The sequence below is a fragment of the Passer montanus genome, unplaced genomic scaffold, assembly GCF_014805655.1.
Source record: "Passer montanus isolate IOZ18808 unplaced genomic scaffold, ASM1480565v1 scaffold128, whole genome shotgun sequence".
Classification (NCBI taxonomy): Eukaryota; Metazoa; Chordata; class Aves; order Passeriformes; family Passeridae; genus Passer; species Passer montanus.
The window spans coordinates 415,795-441,026 of record NW_024359610.1 but is presented as its reverse complement, the minus strand read 5'-3'; the positions used below and the strand labels follow the sequence as shown (position 1 = coordinate 441,026).

Genomic DNA, 25,232 nt, shown 5'->3' with positions numbered 1-25,232 from the left:
CCAACCAGTGCACGGGCATGGAATGACTTACAGCAACAGCCAGGAGTACAGAGCAACTGGTTCTGTGCAATTAGAGTCACCAGCACCTGAAACTTCAGGCTGTCCTGATGTGACCAGTGCAGGGACAGATCTGCATCACCTGAAGTGTTCCCATGGGGGCACTGAGCTCAGTCAGAATCAAATCCCCAGAGCATGCACCTAGAAGCAGGTAAGTCTGCAGTCCCATGAGTTCCACACCAACGTGGGGAAGCTGCCAGCACCATCCACCCTTTCTTGTTCAAGAGCAGATCAGGTAAAGCCTCTGTGAGCTGCAGCTGCTGCAGCAACACTTGTGTCCAGTACCAGAACTGCACCTGTGCACAGGCCAGTGCTACTTTCCAACTTGGTAAAGCAAAAGCAGTGCTGAATTCTGATACCTTCTGCACTGCCTTTCTTTCTGTCTTTTAGGGTTTGAAATGAGAAACTGACACCTACAAATAATCACTATGGTTTAATGACACAAGGAAGAAGGATAGAGACCTTTTGATCTACAATTTTAACTTAGCTATTTGATATGAATTATGTCTCACTAGGACTTAGAATGAGCAAGGACCCTGTTCTCTGCCTTGACAGGAGTGGCAACAGGGATGACCCACAGTACCCAAGAACCACCAGGCTCCTCACGTCTCGGGGATCAGAGCACGCCGCTGTGCCTCTGGGGGCAGGTGCTGTGCTGTGACTGACCCCTTCCCAGGGGCGAGGGAAGCAGCCCCAGCACTCACCGTTGCTGACCATGCGCCTGGCCACCTCCCAGAGGACCAGCCCGAAGGCCCAGATGTCCACGCGCTTGTAGGAGTCGAAGCAGTCGGCCTGGATCGTCTCGTCCAGCACCTCGGGGGCCATGTAGCGCTTGGTGCCCACGCGGGGATTGTTCCCCACATCCAGCTGGTTCGTGCTCTGGGAATGCATCACTGCAAGGCCTGAAGGACAGAAAAAACAAAGCGTTAAGTCCCCTCCAGCTGCAGCAGCACGCGCCTCAGGGCCCCGGGAGCAGCGACCCCGTCAGATGGTTTCTAGAAGAGGAGCCAAGGGCCCAGCTGTCCAAAGACCAACGGGGTCAGCTCCAAACCTGCCAGCAAAACCAGCCCCTGGGGCCGCAGACAGGCCCACTATCTCATAAGGGATTATCATCAAGCATTTTATTGCACTCTTGCAAAACACTGTCATGAAGTGTTTTGCAGCCACTGGATGTCCCCAGCACTATGGGCACGGATACACAGAGGCCAAACAGCTGCTGCTCAGAACAAAACAATTTTACACAGCATTCAAATTTATTTATAGACCTTTTGGGTAGGTGGATACACCCGAACTGTGGGGAAAGGAGAAGAAAAACACTGCACGAAGGATACACACAAGTTAAAAAAATAAAGCTGGAAAACAAAAACACCGTATTTGCAGCAGCTTGAAAAATAAACATCCTCAAGCTGACTCTAAAATGAGTCAGACAAAACCACTCTACCTGGTTTCTACTAATTACTAAACATTTAAGCAGAGAACATGATGTGAGGGACCAAATTACTGTAAATTTGGAAACACACAGAGCACTCATTTGGCCACGGTAAACAGAGAGCACTGCAAATTGAGCAGCAGTGGGTGCATGGCAGAGCCAAGCGACAGAGAGGGCGACGCAAACTCTCCCTAATTTCCTCAACAAATCTTCTAAGAATGACATATACTATTTACATTTAACAGGAGTTTATTTTAGGTGAACCTTAAAAGGCTTTTTACCTCAGTCCCACAAAAACTAACCTATCACCAGATCATTCATTTGCCTTTCTTTCCAAAGAACAGTCTGTCCTTTAACTCAATAAAAATTTGGAAAACACTTTTCTGCAATTCAAATGCACTTCAAGATATTTCAAGCTGATAAGAATAGGCTTATGGCACCTCTAGAAAGATCACAGAATACTTTGGGTTGGAAGGGATCTTAAAGTTCATCCAGTGCCACCCTGCCATGGCAGGGACACCTTCCCCTGTCCCAGGCTGCTCCAGCCCCATCCAGCCTGGCCTTGGGCACTGCCAGGGATCCAGGGGCAGCCACAGCTGCTCTGGGCACCCTGTGCCAGCCCTGCCCACTGTAAAACACTTCTTACATTTATGTAAATCAACCCTCTTTCAATTTCAAACCATCTCCCCTTGGCCAATCACAACAAGCAGTGCTTGTCCTCAAAATGTTTGTCCCCACCCTTGTTAGGGACACTTTTATGACCCATCTCATGACCCCAGACTGACGAGAAGAAGTCTGCTGCCAGATCCAAGTACTTCTGTCCAATACTGACACATAGGCTTTAATGTGCAACTTTAAATTAATATTAGATTATATTAAACAATACATATGGTTTATAATTCTGCCTTTAAAAAAAGCTTGCAACAGCAAGCAAAGGTCAGAAACCACATTTTCTGGCCAACTCTGGAAAAATCAGGACCTCGGAGAACACTTTGATAAAAATCATAAAACTTCACCCAACTGAGCAAAACAGCTTGCAGAGGCTGAGAGGTCAAGGTTTACAGCTGAGGGAGGCCAGGCAGCACCCACAGAGCCCAGAGCAGGCAGGGGTCAGGCAGAGGGCTGCAACCCAGCACAGAGCAGCCCTGCTGTCTGGGCTGGGCAGCGGATCCTGCCCACCCAGGGGCTCTGGGGGCACCGAGGCACGGCTCCTGCTGTGGTCCCCAGCTCCTGAACAGGAACCCACTGGTGTGACAAGGCCCTCTGAGCACACAGCCCTGTCCCACAGAGCTGCCCGCTCAGGCCCAGCACCAGGCACGGCTTTGGAAGGACACAGGCAGAACTCCCAGCTGACAGAGGGAGCAGGAGGGAATGACACCCACTCCCGGACTCTGTCACACAGCACACCTGAGCCACTGCAGCTCCTGGTCCTGGGGTGCCACGGCCACAGCAGCCCCCAGCTCCGGACCCTGACAGGAAGGGACCAGAGGGTGGAAACAAGACAGAGCCCCACAGAAGAAAGGGCAGGAATGCATGCCAGAAGCAATAAACTCTTTGGTCAGTTTCCCTTACAAAGGAGGAACATAGGAAAAATGTGACAGGTATAGGTCTGAAGAGTTCACATTTTAAAAAATAGCTATTTTAACCACCATAAAAACTAATGGGAAATGTTTATTGCTGTGCTCTCTCAGAAAAATCTCTCAGACATCTGAAACGTCTAGATAAATAGTGTAATAGACTCCACTGTACCAGTGCCAGGTCAATCAATGCCCGGACGTGCTGCACCTCCTCAGAGTGAACTACAAATTTATTTAAAAGGCAGTCTCTAACACTCTGTACTTCCAACTTACTGTTGCATTTGCTACTCTTCCCACAGCAAATTTCCAGAGGCCCAAGTATGTGGCTTTCATGTTTTCCCTGTCTGTATCTTAAGTCCCTCGGGCACAAGTGACAGAAATTATGCAGAAGGATTATTATTTTAAAAATTCCCATTTCCCATTTCCTGATACACTTTTTGCCTAGGCAACAGTGCGCAAATACAGTTCTACTACTATTTTCTCCCTTGTCTGCAGAGAAAATCAAAAAAACGCTACTGTCAGACACCCCTCCAAGGTGTGAACGAGCCACACTGCTGTGACTGCTCCTCAGCACCCGTGCATGGAGCTTCAACTCCAAACCAGCTGGTCCCAGGGAACTGCTTCTGGGCCCACAGAACGCTCTGCACGATCGAGCTGACAGAGCCACGGCACTGGGACAGCGAGCACACGGCTCACACTGCCTGTGGGAGGACACACGCTGTCTCAGCAGTGAAGCCTGACCGCTGCCTGCTCTAGGACCCGGAAACGGGATTTCACCACGGAAACCCAGGAAAAGGCCCCAAAAGCGAGCCTGGGCTGCAGGCGCCACCTGGCGGCCGCGGCGGGGAGCACCCGCGAGGGGACAGCGCCAGGACACGGGGGGACACGGACCGGGGGACATGGAGGGGACAGCGCCAGGACACGGGGGGACACGGACCGGGGAACATGGAGGGGACAGCGCCAGGACACGGGGGGACACGGAGGGGACACGGACCGGGGGACACGGACCGGGTCACAGACACAGCAGCCCGGGCCCACAGCACCCCTCGCTCCTGCAGCTCAGCCATGCCACCCCCAGTGTGGGCAGCAGCAGGGCGGCGCTCACCCAGGTCGGCGATGCAGCACTGCCCGTTCTTCTTGACGAGGATGTTCTTGCTCTTGAGGTCGCGGTGGGAGATGGCGGGCTTGCCCTGCGTGCCGAAGATCTCGATGTGCAGGTGCGCCAGGCCACTGGCGATGGACAGCACGATGCGCAGGCAGCTCACCGTGTCCAGCGTGGTCAGCTGCAGGTAGTCGTACAGAGAGCCCATCTCGTGGTAGTGTGTGATCAGCCACAGCTGCGTGCTGGAGTTACGGGAAGTCATGTCAGACGCAATAAAACCTGGAGGGGGGAGGAAGAAGGAAAACACACAAATAAACTGACAGAGCTCCTTCAAGACTCCCCGAGAAAAGCACCTCAGCTGGCCAGAGCAGGTGCCAAGGTTGTGGGTGTGACCTGTGCAGCCCATCCACCCACAAATAAACTGACAGAGCTCCTTCAAGACTCCCCGAGAGAAGCAGCTCAGCTGGCCAGAGCAGGTGCTGATAGTGCCAAGGCTGTGGGTGTCATCCACCCAGGAGCTGGACTCCATGATCCTTGCCATGGGTCCCTTCCAGCTCTGGATATTCTATGACAAGGTGAATCAGCACTGCTCGCCCCTCTTGCAATGCACAACTTGTTTAATTACAACTGCACTGCAGACAACTGCAGGTACCGCTGTGAGGAAAGCAAATGCTGCAACTCTAACTCACATTATTCACAAGAACCCATTCACATATTTGTTAGTCATATCAAAAAACTGCTTAGGGCCACATACTTTAAAAATATTTTTATTTTTCCTTCTTTTTGAAGGACTTGGGGGTGGGGAAGTTCCCAGTCAAGCAGAAAGACCCCAAGTCTGTAGCACATTTGCTGCTGCCCACTTGAGAGGGTCACACTGGAAAGCAGAAACACCTCAGACATCAAGCCAGGAACAACCATTTCCATTTTTAGAGTCCACAGGCAGCCAGTGCAGACTGCTGAGAACAGGGTTAAATGTGTGGCCCAACCACAATGATCTTCTATGAAGAAACAGAGAAAATTTTCTGTTCAAAACTCATGAACCTCAAGAACTGCCTTCAAAAATGTCATGTCTTAAAACTGGACCCCAAATTCAGGGGAAGCTCCCTTCCTCTCACCTCTGCATATATCCACACAGTGACAACACAAGTTTTATTCCCAAGGCAAAGGAACAAATCATGCTTATGAAAAGCTCACATTTGTCAGAAAGAACATCCACCACCTTCTCTCCTAAAGTCAGACTTGTGCACAATGTGACATTTCTGTAACCTGTGATATTGTTTAATATTGCATCTAAAAAAAGTCTCTAAAATAGCCAACAAATTTGACAGTCATCAAGAAAGACTAAACACAGGCAGAGCATCAAGGAAAATATGCAATGTAATTTCAGCCAAGTCACTTGCTCTCTTGGGAAGGGAAGTTCAATAATTCACATTTCAGGAGGCCACCAAATCATTTTTGTAGTAACAAAGGAACTGCTTCAGGAAACACACAAATGTCTAGCAGAGTGAGCTAGAGAGCCAAGGAACATTTTCTGACAGGAAGCAAGAAAAAGGAGCCAAAGGAAAACTGACTGAAGACAGATTTTGGCTGAGGCAGTGTCAGCACTCAAAATGTGCTGCTGCTTTTATTTGCAGAGGTGGCACACCAGTGACAGAAGGGCAGATCTATTAAGAATCAAAGGGCTGCTTAAACCTCAGACATGGCTCAACGCAACAAAGCCACTTTCCCAGTTCCCAGAACCAAGCACATGAGGTATGAGTGATGCACAAGGTTCTCTCACTTTCCTATTTACAGGGAAAAAGATACATCATGCAGCTATAATGAAGTTTAAACACCAAAAGAGCTTACTTTCACCCTGAGCACAACAGTTAAACATAAGAAAATACTGGATCCACATTGCACTTAGCCACAAGGAAAAGTATCGAGTGATGCACAAGGTTCTCTCACTTTCCTATTTACAGGGAAAAAGATACATCAAGCAGCTATAACTGAAGTTTAAACACCAAAAGAGCTTACTCTCACCCTGAGCACAACAGTTAAACAGAAGAAAATACTGGATCCATATTGCACTTAGCCACAAGGAAAATTATTCAATGCCTAAATCTCATTATAAACTCCTCCTCACTTTTTCTCCCTCCATTTCTGCAGGGAAACTGAGATTACAACCCAACAGAGATCCAGCAGAGCTTCCCCTGACACACTGGGCAGGACTGCAAGGAGAGCTGCAGGAGCCAGTCCCTTCCACAGGGCTCTGTGGCACCTCCAGTGCTTTCTGTGTGCTCAGCTGCCAACACCTGATTTATCTGGCTGATTAACTGCTGCCTGCTGGAATACTGCAGAGCAGCAAGTGGCAGCTGCCATGACACATTCCCCATTTGAGACTCAGCCCCTCCTGGAAGTCTCTCCCTGAAAATTTCTCTTCAGCTATTTATCACAACACAAGAACCTGCAGACTGTGAGCTGCCTGGTGAGCGTGCAGTGCTTGACAGGTGACCTGCCCAGGTAGCTCACCTTTACACCAGACACACCAGGATACAGAACATGCTTGTCCTACTTACCTAAAATATTCTCATGCCGCAGCAGCACAGTGTTGTACAGCTCAGTTTCCCTGAACCAGGACTTTTCATCCCTAGAAGAGAAGATCTTCACAGCAACATTTTCTCCTTGCCACTGACCCCTCCAAACTTCTCCATAACGGCCCTTTCCTGGTGGGAGAAGAACACAGGAGAAGCTGTCAACTAACAACCAGCCTTCAGCAGGCAGAACTCGCTGTCATGAACCAGGCATCACACCAGCTGATCTGACCTCCCCTGCATCCACGTCTTACCACTGGAGTCACACTGTGCTCCAGCATCCCTCGTTTTTCCTGGCTGCTTTGCCTGCAAGCCCTGTGAGTGTGGCTCTCCCCTCCCTGCACACCAGTGCAGCACAGAGGGTTTGAACTGGCAGGTTCACCATACAATGAAAGTGGTTTTGCAGCTGAAGTGACTTAGGCAGCACATGGCAAGGTCAGTGTGCACCACACAGAGCTGTGAATTCTGCAGCAAGGAGGGCAGGAAGGGAATGTAATGCTGGGGATACAGCCCTTACATTTCTATTCCACCATCACCCCTTGCAAAATGAAGATTTAAAGGAAACAAAAACCTAAAGCCATCCACAAACAAACAAAGGATTAAAAACCACCAGCCCCACCAAAACCAAGGCCAGTCCTGTGGAGATCAGGACATAATATCTGCAAGCCAAACTTTTCAGCCCAATAGCTTCCTCACCCCTTCAGTGCCTGCACAGCATCTTGGCTCAATGTCAATGCCTCCAGGTATCTTTGACCCAAATGCCTCCTAAACTCAATTAACACTACTCAGTTAATAATAAAAATATGCTGAAGAAAAATTTAATGAATCCTTAAAATTAACACTAAAGCCCTACAAAAAACTAAACACCCAGAGGACACTGACCTACACACTCCACAAGGGTGATCTGGCGAGCCACCGTTCTTTGCACCAAGAAAGGAAGCCCAGAGCCACTTCCAGATGTGCAGGAATGGTCCAACAAATCCTGTTCAGAAGGAAAAGCAGAAGTTTAGGAGGTGAGAAACCCCATTTTTCCCTGTTTGCATGCACAAAGGACAGGTTAGGTTAAAGCTTGGGGGTATCTCTGTGGCTCTGGGGATGCCATTTGGTCACTTGGGGTCAAAGAGCATTTGTTTAGTAAGTCATTATTTCTTTAATAAATGTAAAAAATATATGACAACAGATGTCTGCTCTGGAAGCCCACTCCTGGCATACCAGTTATCCTCTGTCATGAGATTCTGCCCTTTATCAGCACTTCACTCTTCCTTTACTATCCTTAAAATTAACACTAAAGCCCTACAAAAAACTAAACACCCAGAGGACACTGACCTACACACTCCACAAGGGTGATCTGGCGAGCCACCGTTCTTTGCACCAAGAAAGGAAGCCCAGAGCCACTTCCAGATGTGCAGGAATGGTCCAACAAATCCTGTTCAGAAGGAAAAGCAGAAGTTTAGGAGGTGAGAAACCCCATTTTTCCCTGTTTGCATGCACAAAGGACAGGTTAGGTTAAAGCTTGGGGGTATCTCTGTGGCTCTGGGGATGCCATTTGGTCACTTGGGGTCAAAGAGCATTTGTTTAGTAAGTCATTATTTCTTTAATAAATGTAAAAAATATATGACAACAGATGTCTGCTCTGGAAGCCCACTCCTGGCATACCAGCTATCCTCTGTCACGAGATTCTGCCCTTTTCCAGCACTTCACTCTTCTGTTACTACCTTATGTCCTCTCAGTTCTGTTTCTGATGCCTATTCAAGCTTGATGCAGGTATTTAAAATCAAAACCAGTTTTCAAATAAATGAGGTAAGGCAATTTTCCAGCATCACCAGTGGTAAATCAAACAAGATTTGCCACTGATACTCCAGAAAAACTTCTGTAACAAATCATTCTTAAAAGCTTTATCAGTTTCTGGTATTTTTAGTGCATAGAAAGCAGACTTTGAGCTGTAAGCTTATAATAAACATGAGTGAGATCCTGATTGAATGTTAAAATCCCATTAGCCTTGTAAAATGCTAATGTCCAGCTGCTTTTACAGCCAGGAGTTTTGTATTAGTTCAAAGCATTAACAACTATTGCTGGACTCTTTCTTTACAAAGGAAAATAGGATTAAAAAGCCTAAGTGTAACCAACTTTCTATTATTTCCAGAAAACTGCACTGCAGTGCTTGGACCAGATATCCATGAAATCTCATTTCTTCTAAGAACCTCTTAACAAGTGCTCAAGAAAAGGAATCTGGCAGTGACAGACTGTCTTATTTTATAACACAAACTGAGGGCTCATTTTCCTTCCTGTTTGCATCAGAGGCAAAACAAAAACAACAAAAACAAAAATCCATCCCCAAACTTATCTACAGCAACTGTAAAAACAAGATTTGAAGAGGCCAGAGCTCCTTCCACTAAGCAGCTTAGGGCTTTAAGCACTTGCTACACTGCAGAGACTAATCCTAAATGTAAACTTATCTAATGTGTGACAAAGCCAGTGACTTAAAACACAATGGAGAAGAAAAATCTGGAATCTAGAAGACCTGCTGTTTAGATGAACATTTGGGCACAGGAGCCACCAATTACATTTTGTGCATCAGCCACACTGGGAGGCAGAGCAGCAGCACTGGCACCATTCAGCACTGGCTCAGAGGGTCTGACAGCTCCCAGCTCCTCCCAGCTCTTTGAAACAGAATTTTGATTTTTTTCTTCACAGGTGTTATCACCATTTCCAAGTAACATTAAATAACTAGAAGTACAAGAGGTCTGCAAATGGCTTGAAAGGATCTTGCACAGATAAAACAGAGGAGCTGGTAAAAGCTGGAAGTCAGTGCTTAAGGACAGATCACCAGCTGCACACATGCCTGGGACATGGTGGATACATCAAGATTTGCTGTTTTAAACCAGTAACATGGAATCAACCTTTGTGGGCTCATTAAACAGAGCCAAAGGGATTATAAAAAGAAAGGAGAAAAAATATTAACAGACACAGGCCACTCTTCAGCCTTGCAGTGAAAGCACGTTAAGGTGGGACAGCACCAAAATAGAAAATGTTTTCCAGCCTCTTAATGCTGGGGACATTTTATGTCTGCAATGCAAGAAGAAAACTCTGCATTGCTTCAGAAACACACTCCACCTGCCTGAAGCTTTACTTGCTCTGCTCAGATGAAGTGAGGGACAGCTGCTGGGACACTTGTGCTCTGGCCTCAGGGAAGGGGGAAGGGACAGTCACCCTGCAGAAGGGGAACACTTCCCAGCTCATTGTATTTTCCAGAGACCACATGAGTAAGACTGTATTTTGAAAACTGAGCTTTGAGTAAGAACTGCACATTTCTTAGAACTCCCACTGCTCCTCCATCAGCAAAATGTCACTGATATCCCAGAGTCCTGCTACCAAGACCATGGCAGTCAGGCCTGAAGGTTTTAAATGTCAAAATTATCCGTATTTTCTTTCTCACCAGCATCACACCTTTTCCAACCCTTCAGGCTGTTGTATATCAAACATGCAGCATAGTTCTTCACTCTCCCATCACTCCAGGCCACCCAACAGCCAGGCACATTCTGTTTTGATGTGCTGACACTGTTTCCAGGAACACAAATAGTACAGGTCAAAGGACCTACACTTGCCAATCCCACCTTTTGGTTAAAATTCATTAATACTACAGTTTTGGGAGCACAGGAACAGCACCACTCAAGTCCTGAGGCCAAGTGGCATCCCCTGGCAGCAAGACATGCTCTTAGTGATGTGGCCACACAGAAGGAAGAGAGGGGAGTTTGGAAGTGAGGAAAACTCACACCCTGCACACAGGCAGGTCACTTACTGCCAGCGTGCTGTCCCCCACGTTTGAGGCAATCAGGCCCTCGATTGTGCCATACTCTGCATCCCTAGAATTGAGCCTCTCCATGTGGTTTTTCTGTATTCTCCGTATGATCAGCACAGCTACTGCAGAAAAAACTATCAACAGCACCACAGGAGCCAGGATAACGATGATTAGTGTTTCCATGCTGTAACCTGCAGCTTCTCCTTGAAAGGTTTGCCCTTGGAAAAGAGGGGGGAAGGGAAACAGTGTGAAAAGAGAGAAAAAAATAATTTTGCAGATTCCCAGAGAAAGTCTTTAAACCCATTAGCACTGACACCAAGCCTGACCTCAGTACCCACCCAGCATGACAGAGAGGCTGTGCCACAGGTGTGAGCACACCTGCATGGAGGATGCACAGCCCCCACCTGCACCGAGCCACTTCTCACAGGCAGTGCCTCCATCCTGACCCCAACCACACCCTGCAGCCCCTCACTGCCCCAGCACAGAGAGCAGTCCACCCGTGGGCATCAGAGGTGTGCCAGCAGGCCCCAGGGTGGGGACCAGGGCACAGAGGGCATCCTGTGCCCATGAGACCCTTCCTTCAGCCAGCACTGGGGCCACCTGTCTCCCAGCACAGCTCAAAGCCAAGCCAAGCTCTTTCTGGAAATGCACTAGAGCAGCACTGAGCTCTCACCCTTGGAAGAGGGCAGCTGCGCAGTGATGTTCATGTTGCACAGGTGCCCCTGGCAGCACTCCACGGCCTGGCTGGGGGATGGAGGCGTTTTGCAGGTCATTTTCCGTTGCTCATAGACCTGGAAGCAGCCCTTCTGGTAGACCTTGGCCCCATCATTAATGCTCAGGGAAGCAAAGCAGCGCTGGCCTTGGCACCGATCCCCGTTCCCACAGGATATGCCCTCACACACACATTCGTAGGGGATCATCTTGAGCTTCCGTTCATCATCTGCAAAGGGAAGAGTCGAGGAAAAAACATCATCCTGCTCCTAACAGCTTCAGTTAGAGGTAAGGAAATCATAAGACAATCAAATCTGCTTCAGGGAAGTGATATTGTTTTCAGGTAGCGTGAAGAACCACTAAGTGGGAGGTAACAATTCTAATTCAGCTATTTCAGCATGACAAAGACATGCCACAGCAGACATAGAGATCTCTCTCAAGTAAGTTAAAATATAAAACAGAGAAAACCAAGTTACTCCCAGAAAGCCTTTTTTCAATGTTTTCCAAAGGCTGTTTGTGAAGTGGCAAGTACAAACATCTTTCAGGGGCTTCTCTCTCAGAACATCCAAGAGATCTTCAAATGAACCATTCCTTCATTCCAAGGCAGTGGAAACACTATTTCATTTTTCTGAGGCAAACCTTAAACATACTGCACGTCACAAAAGCTTCACGTGCACACAGCTGCATGAACCATTACACAAGTCACTTTCCAAAGCCAGTGCCTCACTGGAGCAATCATGGGAGAGTTACCAAACACCACCCTGGAAACCCTGACCCACACAACACTCACCTTGCCAGCTCGGAGATGGGAACGCCATCACCATCAGTACAGGGAGAATCATAACTCCATCAACCACCCTGGAGCTGCAGAAAGGAGAGACAACAGTTCTGTATGCTTCCACTGCTGTCCAAAATGCAATGACCCCAAAAGCAGTGTCTAGCCTTTCATCAATTCCTTACACAAAACACAACCCAACGTTGACTGGACTCCTTTTCAACTCTGTCTTGTTTCCTAAATAATTTCCTTCACTTATAAAATCCATGCATTTACTGCAACATTTTTTAGATTCACAGAGACATCACATGCAACTACCATGTAGATACAGAAACTTGTAGTAGGGAAATATGAACCCTCCAGTACCAAGCAGGCATGTAATACCAATGACACATTCTTTGAACCAGTTACTACAAAGTTAAATTATTGTTAAACTGAGAAGGTGGTCTGTAAAACTGTATTATCCGGGCTTTGAGGGGAAACAGAAAATATCTCCACCAGAAAACTCAGAATAACTTCCATTAACCACCAAAAACCATTGTTGGATGGCAAGAAAAAGATTGAGATGTATTTAAGGAAGATGCTGCTCTCTAAAGAGCAATTTCCCAGTTTAAGTTGCCTCTCCAAGGATTTTCCTTTTGATGGCCCAAGTCCATTTCCCTGCTGCTGAAGACAGGTAACTACACCTTGTGCAACAGTTCTGGCTGATTCCAGCATAAAGCAGAAGCATATGCTCCCTCTAAAACAGGAAATAAAGGAGTGAATTTGCCTTTGTATTTCCAGTCTTTGCCATGATACTTTCTTTACAAGAAAATACAGACCACTCTTTACTCCACTTTTTGCTGTGAAACAAGGCTTCTGGAAAGAAACTCTTCTGCAGTTTCTCAGGATTTAACCCAACAGACAGGGCTGGTGACTCAGAATGGTGTGCCTATCCTGTGCTCTGGCATAGTCACATGGAACAAAATGCTCCTTATGTGCAGGTATTTGTCTTAATTTTTCAGATTTAATTCTAATTGAAGCAAATGAAAATTGAAAATAAATCTGATAGTCATTTTCCTTTCAGATCTCTTCTGTTGTGCCTTTTCAAATCATCAGCATTTCTTAAGTGCTCAGTGATGAAAGCCAAGCCATTACTTCTGTATTTATTTCCAGTAATTGATTAGTCACCAGTTAAAATGATCAGAAATTTCTGACCCCAGTATTCAGTTTTTGCCTTCACAGAAAGGCCCAGGCAGCACTGACCACCTCCCCTCCCAGAACAACTCTCCCTTCCAGACCCATTCCCCAAGGAAGCTTCCCCTGCTTGTCCTTGATGCCCCCAAGGGTAATCTGTGCCAACATCTGACCCTCAACAATCGTGCTGGGACACGATCAGAGCGAGCTGAACAGCGCGGGCAGGGAGCAGTCCAAAGCAGAGGAGAGCTGTCCCAAGGAACCATCAGTGGCCTAGTGCTCCAGAGCAGCTCCAAGGGGTCGGTGCCCCGCTCCCCAGGCAGGGATGCCTGCTCTGCCTTGGGCAGAACAGCCTGGAGCAGCCCTGCCCTGTGCCTGCTCGCTCACCAAGGCCAGACAGAGCTGGCTCCTGGCACCTGCCCTCCTCCTTCCCACACACGGGCACTTCAAAGGGCCAAAGCCAGCCCAGGGGCTGCGTGGATGGGAGCTGGGCAGCGCTCCAGGGGATCCCGGCAGGGACACGTCCCCCCGGAGAGCCCTTCAGACAGCAGGGACATCCAGCTCAAGGAAAAGGCGCGTTAAAAAGACAGCATCTCAGTTTAACAGTGCTGGGCAGCTTCAGAGGTTAGCCAGCAGCAGCTCTCAGGCACAGCCAGCTCTTCCACAGGTAACTGAGGGCTGCAGCCCCTGGGCCAGTTAAAACCAGCAGGGGTTGTTTTGCACTGGTGGGAGCTGACCCACCCCTGACACGCGTGGGGCAGCCCAAGCCCCCACGCCTTGACCCCCTCACCAGGGCACCCCCCCTTGGCCATGCCAGCCCCTCTGCTGCCAGAGCTGGCTGAGGGAGAGCAGCTCTGCTCTGCCAGGCAAGGAGGCTGAGCACACGGGCCAGGAGCTGGCCACAGTGTGGGACTGAAGTCACGGGAAGCACGCACCAGTCCAAACACCAGGAAAACTCTGCCAGCTGGTTGTCTGGACTCACCTGGTGTCTGTTCAACCAGTTTATCCGAGTTCCCGAAAACAAAGAAACAAATATACACTAGTATATTTGTACACATAAGCCCCCGTCCTGTATTTCTCAGAGGGAGGATGAGGATGGCAATCAGACCCATGCCCCCAAAGAGGCAAGCAAACCATACTGAACTTTTAAGAGATTTTATGCATTTCACAGCATGCATGATCCTCCCAAGGAAAAAAAGCCCAATACCTCCATTTAAACCCTGCTTCTATGAAGCTGTTCTTCCAGCTGTTCATTTTCCAAAAGCCTCAAGGAATATCTCATCTGCCTGTGCTGAGGAGAGCTGTGCACATTTGCAGCAGCCTGCCACACACCACGTCTGTGCAGCCCAGAACACGCCGGGCTTTTGGCTCGCAGCCCTCGGCACGGCCCAGCCACACTGGGCCAGCTGTGGAGGGAGAATGGAGGAGGCAAGCAGCTGGGAGGGACACTCTGACCTTTACAAAACATGAATTTTCCCTCAAAAATTATTTGAGAGCATGAGTTCAAAGGTGTTGTTCTCACTGCTTAAAAAAAAAACAACAACTTTTTCAAAGCAAATAATGCACACACGTAAGCACCAAAGTCTGGTTCTAGTGACACCAGCAAGCACACCCCTTCCAGTTACTGCTTGTTTAGAGAGAAAGAAAACATACATTTTAATGTAAGGAACAAAACATTCTTTAATAAATCTGCACAGAAAATTGCTATGGATTTAAAGATCCATGAGATATCCAGTTACGACCTGGTACCTGAATTCACAAGAACTCTATTTCCCAAGGGAAGAGTTGGGATTTAACCCAGATAAATGAAGAGGAATTAACAAGTAGAAATTCACAAAAGGTATTTTCCTTTAGCCGTTTGATTGGAGCTGCAGGCCGTGCCCTGTGGAACCGCAGCACAGCGGCGAGAGCCACTAGAGGGCATTGGGAACATGGGCAGGGATCCAGCGCCCGGGATGCAGGGATCGGATCCAGCCATCCCAGCGCCCCATGGCGTGCTCCACACACACGGACGGAGCTGCCAGCGCTCCCTGACACACTGCACACAGGGAGCCCGGGATCCCAGTGCCACGCTCCATACCCACACAGGGATCCCAATGCCCTGTGCCACACTCCATACCCACACAGGGATGCAGGAATCCCAGCGCCACACTCCATACCCACACAGGGATACAGGGATCCCAGTGCCACGCTCCAAACCCACACAGGGAGCCCGGGATCCCAGTGCCACGCTCCATACCCACACAGGGATCCCAGTGCCCTGTGCCACCCTCCACACCCACACAGGGATACAGGGATCCCAGTGCCACACTCCATACCCACACGGGCACACAGGGATCCCTGTGCCACACTCCATACCCACACAGGGATGCAGGAATCCCAGTGCCCTGTGCCACACTCCATACCCACAAAGGGATGCAGGGATCCCAGCATCCCATGCCACACTCCAGATGCAGCAGTACTGGACACCCCAAGACAGAGCTGGAGGCAGGACACTGTGTCTCAGCTTCAGCCACATACAGGAAAATGTGGATCATCTGGGTTTAACCTCCTCCTGCAAAAGCACATTATCACTGGAAAACTAGAACTGGCTATTGATGGAAAAGTCTCTTTCAAAGTGGCAGCTCCCAGATTTCCAAACAAACCTGCCATGCAGTGCAGGCAAGGAAGGGACCCTGGCTCCTGGGCAGGCTAGTATCTGCTCCAAGGCCAGCTCTGGATTCTGAAGAAGTCCTTTAAATTGGCTTTGGAAGCCCAAGCACAAGGCAGATCAGACACTTGGTAAAGACACCCAGCATAACACAGACACATACCTGGTTCAGGTAACAGAGTCTATAGAATCCTTATGCTCTGTAGTCATAAAGCCCCTGCAAAATTCCACCCTGAAACTCCAATGCTTGTTCCACTTTCACAGCTAATATTGCTCTCTCCCTTCTTCCTAAGAAAACTGTGTTTTCCAAATCCTTGCTGTATGGCCTTACAGCAATGTGGGGTGAAGTTCTGTACTGGGACTGTCAGGACAGCAGCTGCAAGAAGCCAGAGGGGAGAGAAGAACAAGTTCAGACAACCCGAAACAGCACAAGGACCCCTGAGGGCACTGGCTGCTGGAAGTGGCCTTTAGTCCCCTGAGCCACACTGAGCACACCACAGCAGACAGAGTGAGCCCATCAGTGCAAGAACTTCAGGTTGCATTTCATCTCCATATGACACAGACATGGGAACATGAACATGAGAGCAGCTCAGACTTTCCAGATGAGATCAGAAGCGCCCAGATATCGCTGACAGTCCCAGTGGCCCCCTGCCAAGAGCCCAAGGGCTGTACATATTTTGCATGTACCTCACCAGATTCCTATCAAAAGAAAACATCCATAACACTGGATCGCACTTATGCCATCCACAACAGCCACACACGAGCTGAATTCATCCACAGCTGTGTCTTCAGAAGGAGAAATGTGCATTTAAAGGCAATAATTCACAGCTTGCTCTTTAACTGAATCTCACACAAAGGAGGTGCAGCCCCACAAAGGCATTCCTTGCGTCAGAGAGCGACAACCTTGGGCAGTCCTTTCCTTTGGCCTAAACTTGGTTGCCAGAATTCAGAAGATGGAAGCCAGCCACCAATTCCATTTGGTACCCACCTGCAAATGCACAAGGCACACATACACACTTCGCAGCTCCAAAAATGTGTCAAAGTGCCACCCAGAAAGACCAAATGTCTCAGATTCAAGTGACCACAAACACAGGAAGAGTGAAGGATGGGATACTGGTTCTTCTGTACTCGTGTACAAAAAAAATCACAGCACTGCTGAGTAAGAATGAAAACACCACACGAAAGGGAACTACACAATGTAAAGTGTCCTGGAAGTTTCTCCCAGTCTGTAACTGACACATTCACAAAGAGCCAATCTCTTGGTCCTTGTAAGAAAAAGAAAAGGTAGCAAAGCATGAGTGTCACATAAAAATAAAAACAGCCTGCTCCCAGGGAACAGGGACAGGAGAAAACGGCATCAAGCTGTACCAGTGGAGGTTCAGGTTGCATACTGGGGAAAATTCCTTCACAGAAATGGTCGTCCAGCCGTGGCACAGATTGCCTGGCACTGTCCAGGGCAGTGGTGGAGTCCCCATCCCTGGAGGGATTTAGAAGTTGTGCAGATGTGGAACATTGGGTTAGTGGTGGCCTTGGCACTGCCCGAAGAATGATTTGACCTCATGATCTTAGAGGGCTTTTCCAACACAAAGCATCCCGTGATTCCACGTGGGCAGCAGAACCCCCCTGTGGCTGCAGGAGGCAGCAGGCATTTGCCCCAGTGTAAAAGCTCGGGCTGTGTGTCGGTATTGCATCAGTGCAGGGGTCTTAGGCAACCCACTGACAGACGGCTTACTCAAACAATGAAGCAAGCACAAACCCTTTTAAATTGAACTGCCTTTGAAGACACATGTCTATCTTTCCATATCATTTGTTGCATTGTGGGGTAAATAACTTCACCAGGGGGCAAGTACCAAGGATTAGCAGCCCTCCCCTGCAGAGCCCGCGTTCAGCAGCATCGCTCAAACCCCCGTTCACCAAGTCCCGGGCTGCGGCTCACGGCCCATGGCCCTGCTGGCAGCACCTGCACAGTGAGGTTGCTGCACTGTTTCTGCACAGCTCCACACGTGCAGAGGCAGCACACAATGAACACGAGGGGCTGTGCAGCCCTGTGAGTGCTCAGGGGAACGCTCAGGCTCAGTTTCACCTCACAGGAACGAGGCACCGCACAGGTATCTGCCCAAGACACTCAGATACACGTGAATTACTGTGGCTTCTCATACATTTCACATACAGACAAAGGTGATATTTTACTACACTATACATGTTTCCTTGCTGTACAGGTACTCTTATATGGCACACAGCTCCTACCAGAGGAACATTCTGTAACTACCAGGAAAAAGGCTCCATCACACAGCCGCAAAGCTCTTTGGATGCTTTCCCTGTTAGACAGAAGTCATAGCTACAGACAACTTTGAATACCACTCGGCCAAGGCCATTCTAGATGCCCACAAAGTGAGGAAAATCCCCATCAGGGTCTGGTGACTTCATCTGTGCTGAGGCCTTGGGCTTAGGCGGCAAAGAGTACAGCCCTGCACATCCCACTGCCAGACTGCCACACTTTCCCTGGAATGGTTCTCTCTCCAGAGACAGGATACTCTCACATCTCAATTCAAAACTGCCAATGAAGACACAAACTCTGTCCAAGCAGAACACCTGGATTTATGCAGCAGCTGTAAGTCCCAAAACACAAACATTTTCAACTGAGAGATTATTGGGAATTGCCTGTAAAAGTTGTTTCTGAATACTTTAGGTCAAAAAGATTAAAATAGCCACACAAACTCAAAATGCACCCAGTAACAGTGACTTCCTTTCAACTTACTGAAGCCTACCTGTCTGAGCCTTGGCCTGCTTTCCAGCTGCAGTGTGTCTATCCACTGCAGATGTTATCTGTGTGACGAAGGAGCTCGGGCAGGAACACAGCCCCAGGCACTCCAGGACTGCCCATCACCCTCTGCTCACAGGCCGGTCTGTCCTGGCAGGGGAACACGAGCTCGGCACCCGCCCCAGCCCCACGGGCACAGCCAGGGCACAGCCAGGGCCAGCAGGACACGGCTCCCGTCCCCAGAGCCCCCGCCCGCGGTGACAGCCCAGCGCCAGCCCCGGGAACCCGCATCGCCCCTGCTCTCCAAATAAACATGCTCTGCCCAGAGCCGCCCGCGATCTCAGAGACCCGAGACAGCTCAACTCACGGCCGCAGTGACAGCACCACTGCTAATCGTCTTCAAATGCTTTGCAGTAACTAGTGAAATATTACATAGCTCGCCTGTTCAGAGTTTCTGCAGAACACTCCAGCCAACCAAAACAAACATTTCCAAAAACAAATCTTTGGCTCGGTTATCACCAACAAAAGTCCTATTTTTTCCCTTTAAAAAAGGCTGGTTTTTTTTTCCCCCTGGTTTTCCCTGTTTTTCTTTACACAAATTTTAAATACTCATTCTTCATTCTGGGTTGCAGAGATCCCGAGTCTGATGATGTGCACAGCTTTTAGAACCATCTCTCACTGGGGCACACCCTGCTGCAAGATAACAACATCATCTAGTTCCTACAAACGCATCAATTAAGCAGCATCTCCCTACAGTCTCAGTGTGTTTTCACACATGCAGGAACCTAGAGAGGTGCAAATGCTTTTTATTCTCAGTCCCTGATGCTATCAGCCCAGATCATTCAGAGCCAACCTCTGACTGAGGTGAAGGCACTCCCTCGGCCACAGCAGTCTCCAGGTGACCCCTCAGCTGTGTTGATATTTCACTCCCGTGAGGACCCTCATTTGCACATCAATAAACCCAGGAGATTTTGCAGATTTACCCTGAACCTCCGGAGTTATTTTCACAGGGATATCACCACGAGAATATTCTACTTCTGCCCTTTAGCCCAAGCACCCTACCCTGAGTGTAGTTTGGGGTATTTTAGTAAAAATTAGTCAAAACTTTTTTCCTAAAAAATCCATTTCATTGCATTGTCAGAATAATACAATGGCAGCATGACTCAGCAAACACATCCACTAGTTAACACGGAACCATCAAAGCTGGAAATACTACAAACATACACGTATTTTTATTTGTGTATCATACATAAATCTATAAATCTGAGCAGGGCAGGAGCAGGAGAGGTGCAGAAGCACACAGCATATGGCAGGGGTACCGAGGAGAGACAGGAGAGCCTGGCTTCACACCTCCGGCTCACTGCTGAGGGATTAAACTGGGATAAGAGCAGCATTCCTCAGGGGTGATGGGCTGCTACAAAGTCAGAAAGGTTAAGGGACATGGAAAAGTCAGGTATTCATTCTGCACCCCACTTACAGCTTAGCTGCTCCTAGCCTCAGCCAGCCAAAGAAAATGAACCAACATTTACAGAGCAATCGGACTGAGAAGAGCAGTTCCTGACACTCCATGGCACAAGTCATGAAACAGCATTTCCTCTCAGCAGAGCATTTCGTTAACTGTTACTCTGGAGTCCAGAAAACTGAATGCAATTAGCAATCCCAAGAAGAAGGAAACAGCCTGCTGCAAAAAAAAGTCAAGTCTTCAGAGATTATACTAGACCACCTCAGAATTTCAGCAGTACTGTTCTTCAGTTTGGCCATGCCTGTTTGGACAGGCCAGAGCCACATTATTCTGTTCTTAAATCCAAGATACAAACAAAGCAGGTCCTGTTCCAGCCCTGGTGCTCCTCAGCCTCCCATCTCCCCCCTGTGCAAATGGGACACCCAGCAGCAAGGATGTACAGAGCTCATGAAATCCAGGAACAACAGTGAGGGGCACTCACTGTTAAGGGGAATGCAACGACAGTAAGGTGAAGACCAGCTCAGGCTTTTCTCCATCCTTGAACCTTCCAGTGGTATTTCTGCTCTTCCCACATCAGCAACATTAACCTCAGTGCTGCAGTTCTCAGCTTTACCCTGTTCTCTCCCCCCATCACGATCCTCTCCCTCAAAGCATCCTGCAAGCTGTTCCCCTTCTCACCTGAGGCTTCGTAAGGTACCACAGCCTCCACCACAGTTCTCTGTTCTGCTCACACCTTACCTGTGGCAGTCTCACCTGGGACACTGATCCATCTAACATTCAGGCCTGTGTGCTAAAACAGCCCAAGAACCGTACAAATCACTTTGTCCTGGCATTCCTCAGCTGCTGTTACAGCTGTGTCTACTTTGACCACTCAGGCAAACCCTTGTGTTCCGGTACAGGAGCTCCCCATCACTGTCCCAGCCAATGTCCATCACTGTGCACCCCTCATTACAATCATCAGGCACCTGGTCACCTCTCCAGACACCAAATGTATCCCAGTTATACACAATTCTGACACTTCTTTCCAGAGCTGTTTCAAGTATTCCCTTTCCACCTATTTAGCTGTATGCTGTCAAACTCATGCATCTCCCATGGCCTTGCCAAACCCAAATGTACTTGCAGATCTTCTGAAAACCGTCCCATGGATTCGTAAAGAATTTTGGTTTAATTGCTGCAGAAGCCAAAAGCAGCCAGTCTCACCCCTGTTTAACAGCTAAATTCCCATGGCTGACCTCACACACAGTCAGCTGCAGCTGTGAAGCACAATGAAAGCTAGAGCTGTCCTTTGGGACCAGCTGCCTTTGGAGCTCTGCACAGCCTGCCCGAGAGCACCACACCTTTCAGCAGCTGGGAACAAGGCCACACTCACGATTCCAGGGAGCTTATCCCACGCACCCAGTGGCTATTTCCAAGGGCCAGCATCCCTGCACAGAGCACTCAGCCACGACTGGGACTGTAACACACTGAGGACAGTGAGTCAAAGACCACCTTCACCAACTGCTCCTGAACACAGTAAGCACCCAAATATGCTTTGGGCCAACAGCCCTCCTCACTCACAGGCTGCAATGGAGGAAGGGATCATTCCGAGTAGGACACAAGGCAGCACTTGCTCACACACAGCAGGTAACCATTCCACTCTTTTTCAAACAACATCAACCATTTTCCTCAACTTTCCATCAACCATTTCCTTCAACTTCAGGAGAACTCAAGGTGAAGAAGTGAATGTACTTCCCGCAAATAACCTGCTATACAAACTGTTCCTACAAAGGGTCAAAAACCACTAAAGCACTGTCAAAGGCATGAGGAAATAGATTTTGGATACTCTGGATAGTAACTGTCATCAACCTGAAGGAAAGGACCAACAGTCAGTACAAAATGGAAAGCCAGGTTGGTCAACAAGGCCAGATCTGACTTCACAGAAACCTTCAGCATTTTCACTCGTATCTTCGGGCCACAAGACAGACTCTTCTGGGTTTCATGCTCTAAAAGCTTTCCACTCAAAAAACAAAAAGCAGCATCAAAACTGTACCCCAGGTTCTCACCAGCGTAGCTCTAATTGAGAGTGCTCTGAAGTTAGCAGGAGCACAGCTGCAGAGAGAAAGCAGAAGCTGCCATGTCTGCCTGTGAGCATTCACTTAGGCCAGGAATTATCTGAATTCAGCTGGACTAGACACCAAGAAAACCACAATAAAATGGACTGAGGCACCCAAAATTATTCTCAGAAAATAGGCCAGACCAGGCATGAAAACATCTGGGCTTGGCTTGAGTCATGAAGCACATGAGCAAGACACCCCACTGCTGCCTGCGGGCCCAAGTGAGGAATGTGAGCAGCACAAAGGTAGGCAGCAGCAGTCTCCCACACCCAGATTCCCTTTCTGCATCTTCCTCCACCGAACATGCAACAGCCCCTTCATTCTGACATGTCCTGCACATCCCAGTCCAATGGGATTTCTAAGGATGACATTTCTGGGATGTCAGGTAATGCATACATGATTACAGCTGGTCAGCCAGCCAGCTCCAGGCACATATTCCCATTTCTGAGACACAAACAAGGCCGAAAAGGGTTAAACCATTCCAATCCTGGCCCATGCTGGCACACGTGTCCAGCTGGCCAACACTGTACACGTTTCAAGGATCCCTTACTCTGCTACACCAACACACAGCAGCTCCCCCACCTCCCTCCCACCCAGACCCTCGTTGCAATAACTTACACAAACTGATGAGGACATGGTTATCCCAGCTCTAAGCAGCAAACAGCCAAGACTTCATATACCAGAAGGACTGCAGCAGCTCAGCTCCTCTGTCCCCCAGATGAGTCAGTGTCAGCACTATTCCCCTTTGGCTGTACAGCATTAAGGCAAGCGAAGTGAGCCTTCTCACCACAACTGCTCTCTGAGGCCAGAAAGCCCCAAAGGACTCTATGCCATGGTGGGAAAGACAGGCGTGGGGATGGGCCATTGACCAGAAACTGTTACTGCCGAGACTCGGTAATGAATGAGGGAAAAAAGGAAAGATTAAGGAGGAAGTCACCAGAACTTCAGTGATTAATTAAAAATAATCTGCTCATACATTTTGGAAATAAGCCTGACAGGATGAACAAGTATGAAAGAGACACAGTATATTTATGCATTTAATATAACACAGAAAATGGACAGACTATTATACATATAACCTATGGACTAACCCAGCAAATCCCTTTTCTGGCCACCACATGTACTCCTAACATGCATTTCAGCACTCTTACTTCAGAGTGGATTGACCTGGGTCCCCTCACTGGAAGGTGCTACCACATATGGCTCCAAGCTGCCCAGCAGAGGCTGAACTTGACGCCCACGTTTCAGGACAGAGCACATCTGCCAGACACCAGGAACAGACCCCGCAGCTTAGTCTCCTCTAGAAGAAATCCAGCATACACATGCCCAAACCACTCTGCAACTCACAATACATGGAGCTCCTGGCAGGGACAAGCCTCCAAAAACCCACTGGTGCTCCAAGACAGAGGCACAACGCGGGTAAGAGCCATAGAGCCACCTGACCCCAAAAGGGTGCTTGACCAACAGCCCCTCACCCCAGCCCTGCATCCCCCAAAGCCCAGAGGCAGCTGCTGAGGGCAGCAGGATGCCAAGAGGGATAAGAATTAACTTTTAGCAGGCAAAGGGGGGTGCACACCCGAAGCACGTCACGGTGGTGGCCCCAGCCCGGGACTGCTTTCCAGGGACAACCGCCCTGGCTCTCCAGCACTGCATACAGCATTAATGAAGGCTTTATCTCTCCCTTTTCCTGTCAGCTCAGATCCAGACAGGCTGACTCTGTTAACATTAAAATGCTTATTTTTCCCCTATCCACTATCTCCAAGCCAAAACAACATCTGGAACTTCAGCCTGCCATACAAAGAGAGACAGATTATAACTGGAAAAAGCTACACATCAGCTTCCCAAGCTTTATACGTTTCTGCTTTTATCTGAACTTCCCACATGTACCTTCCAAACAGCTCCACAGGGAGAAGAACTGATTCCTTCATAGAGACTCCCTAACACAATGTAAGGCCCCTTCCATTTCAGAATAACCTCAAATGATTATCAGAAAAATAACAGGAGCAAAACCAATAGGAAAGTTTAGAGTAAGAATTTACCATCTGCTCCTTGCACAAAAGAGAGGTGACATACCAGTGACCTAGAAAAGGAAATTAAACAAAGAATATTACTTGTGTGTGTTACTTGATAAAGTAATGAAAGAAAAACCTGGCGCCATTTCAGACTACATAAAGGTCCTACTTTAACAGACAGCTGTCTCCAGTGTCATTTAAGTGTGCTTTTTGCTTAGATCATGGTCAATGAATCATGAAAATCAATACAGATGGAAAACATAAAACCACGCTGCAGACAGGCTCAGCAGCGGAGCGTGTACCAACTAGCACCAGCCTCGGCTGGAGCGAGACGTGCCAAATAAACACAGACTAGTTTTTCCAACAACATTTACTTAACTCTTAGTAGTTAATTAACAGAAGTCATGACTACTGGTTATTTTCTAACCAGCCATCCCGCTGCAGTTACACACGCCAGGCTCACCAGCCAAGCCCTCCTCTCCCCGCGTGTGCTGGCACTCCCGGCCTCACCCACAGCTGCCCCAGCCCAGCTCGGCGCTCGGGGACAGCAGGGCCAGGCCATGGTGGCTGACAGGTTCTCCAGCTGTTCTCCAGATGTTTCCCCAGCTCCGCTGTCCCACTCTCCCCACTGGCAGGCAGCTCCATGTCCCAGCACAGGCCAGCCGGGATGCCGGGACAGCCCTTGCCCAAGGCCACGCTGCTGCCTGCTAAGCAACGAACGCTCTCGGAGCAGGAATTCTCATTTCCCAGCCCCCCTGGACGAGTTACCCCACTGCTGGTCCCGGGCTGCAGGAAGCTGCCATGCTGCTGCCAATCGCAGCATTATTTTCAGCTGACAATCATGTAAAACCAATTTGAATGGCCAAAGCAGAATGAAGTGTATGTTTTCAGGAACAAACAAAACAAGTGTCACAGGTTTCTGTGCCTAGCATCAGAGTTTTAACATAACACAGAGTGGAGCCCAATTAAAATAGTTCTCGTTGAACAGAATGGGCCGTGTTGCAAGTAGAAGGACAGAGAGCCAACCTCACATTGTACCAATGCTTTGACAGTCT

At 48.6% G+C, this 25,232-nt stretch overlaps 1 protein-coding gene across 2 annotated transcripts in view; it reads right to left on the bottom strand.

The window, feature by feature from the left end:
- Window positions 1-24,251, bottom strand: part of ACVR1 (activin A receptor type 1) — a 29,810-nt gene extending 5,559 nt beyond the window's left edge. The window contains exons 1-8 of one of the 2 annotated variants that reach the window (XM_039698602.1): window positions 24,205-24,251; window positions 12,039-12,112; window positions 11,211-11,477; window positions 10,538-10,755; window positions 8,065-8,164; window positions 6,724-6,870; window positions 4,169-4,444; window positions 762-959 (exon numbers count right to left, since the gene is read on the bottom strand). In XM_039698602.1, the coding sequence (XP_039554536.1) occupies window positions 762-959; window positions 4,169-4,444; window positions 6,724-6,870; window positions 8,065-8,164; window positions 10,538-10,755; window positions 11,211-11,477; window positions 12,039-12,112; window positions 24,205-24,236 (1,312 nt within the window). In that variant the 5' untranslated portion in view covers window positions 24,237-24,251. Of the gene's footprint in view, window positions 1-761; window positions 960-4,168; window positions 4,445-6,723; window positions 6,871-8,064; window positions 8,165-10,537; window positions 10,756-11,210; window positions 11,478-12,038; window positions 12,113-14,406; window positions 14,469-24,204 lie in introns of those variants that run through there. The other variant, XM_039698601.1, reaches the window with a different exon arrangement.
- Window positions 24,252-25,232: the final 981 nt, after the last annotated feature.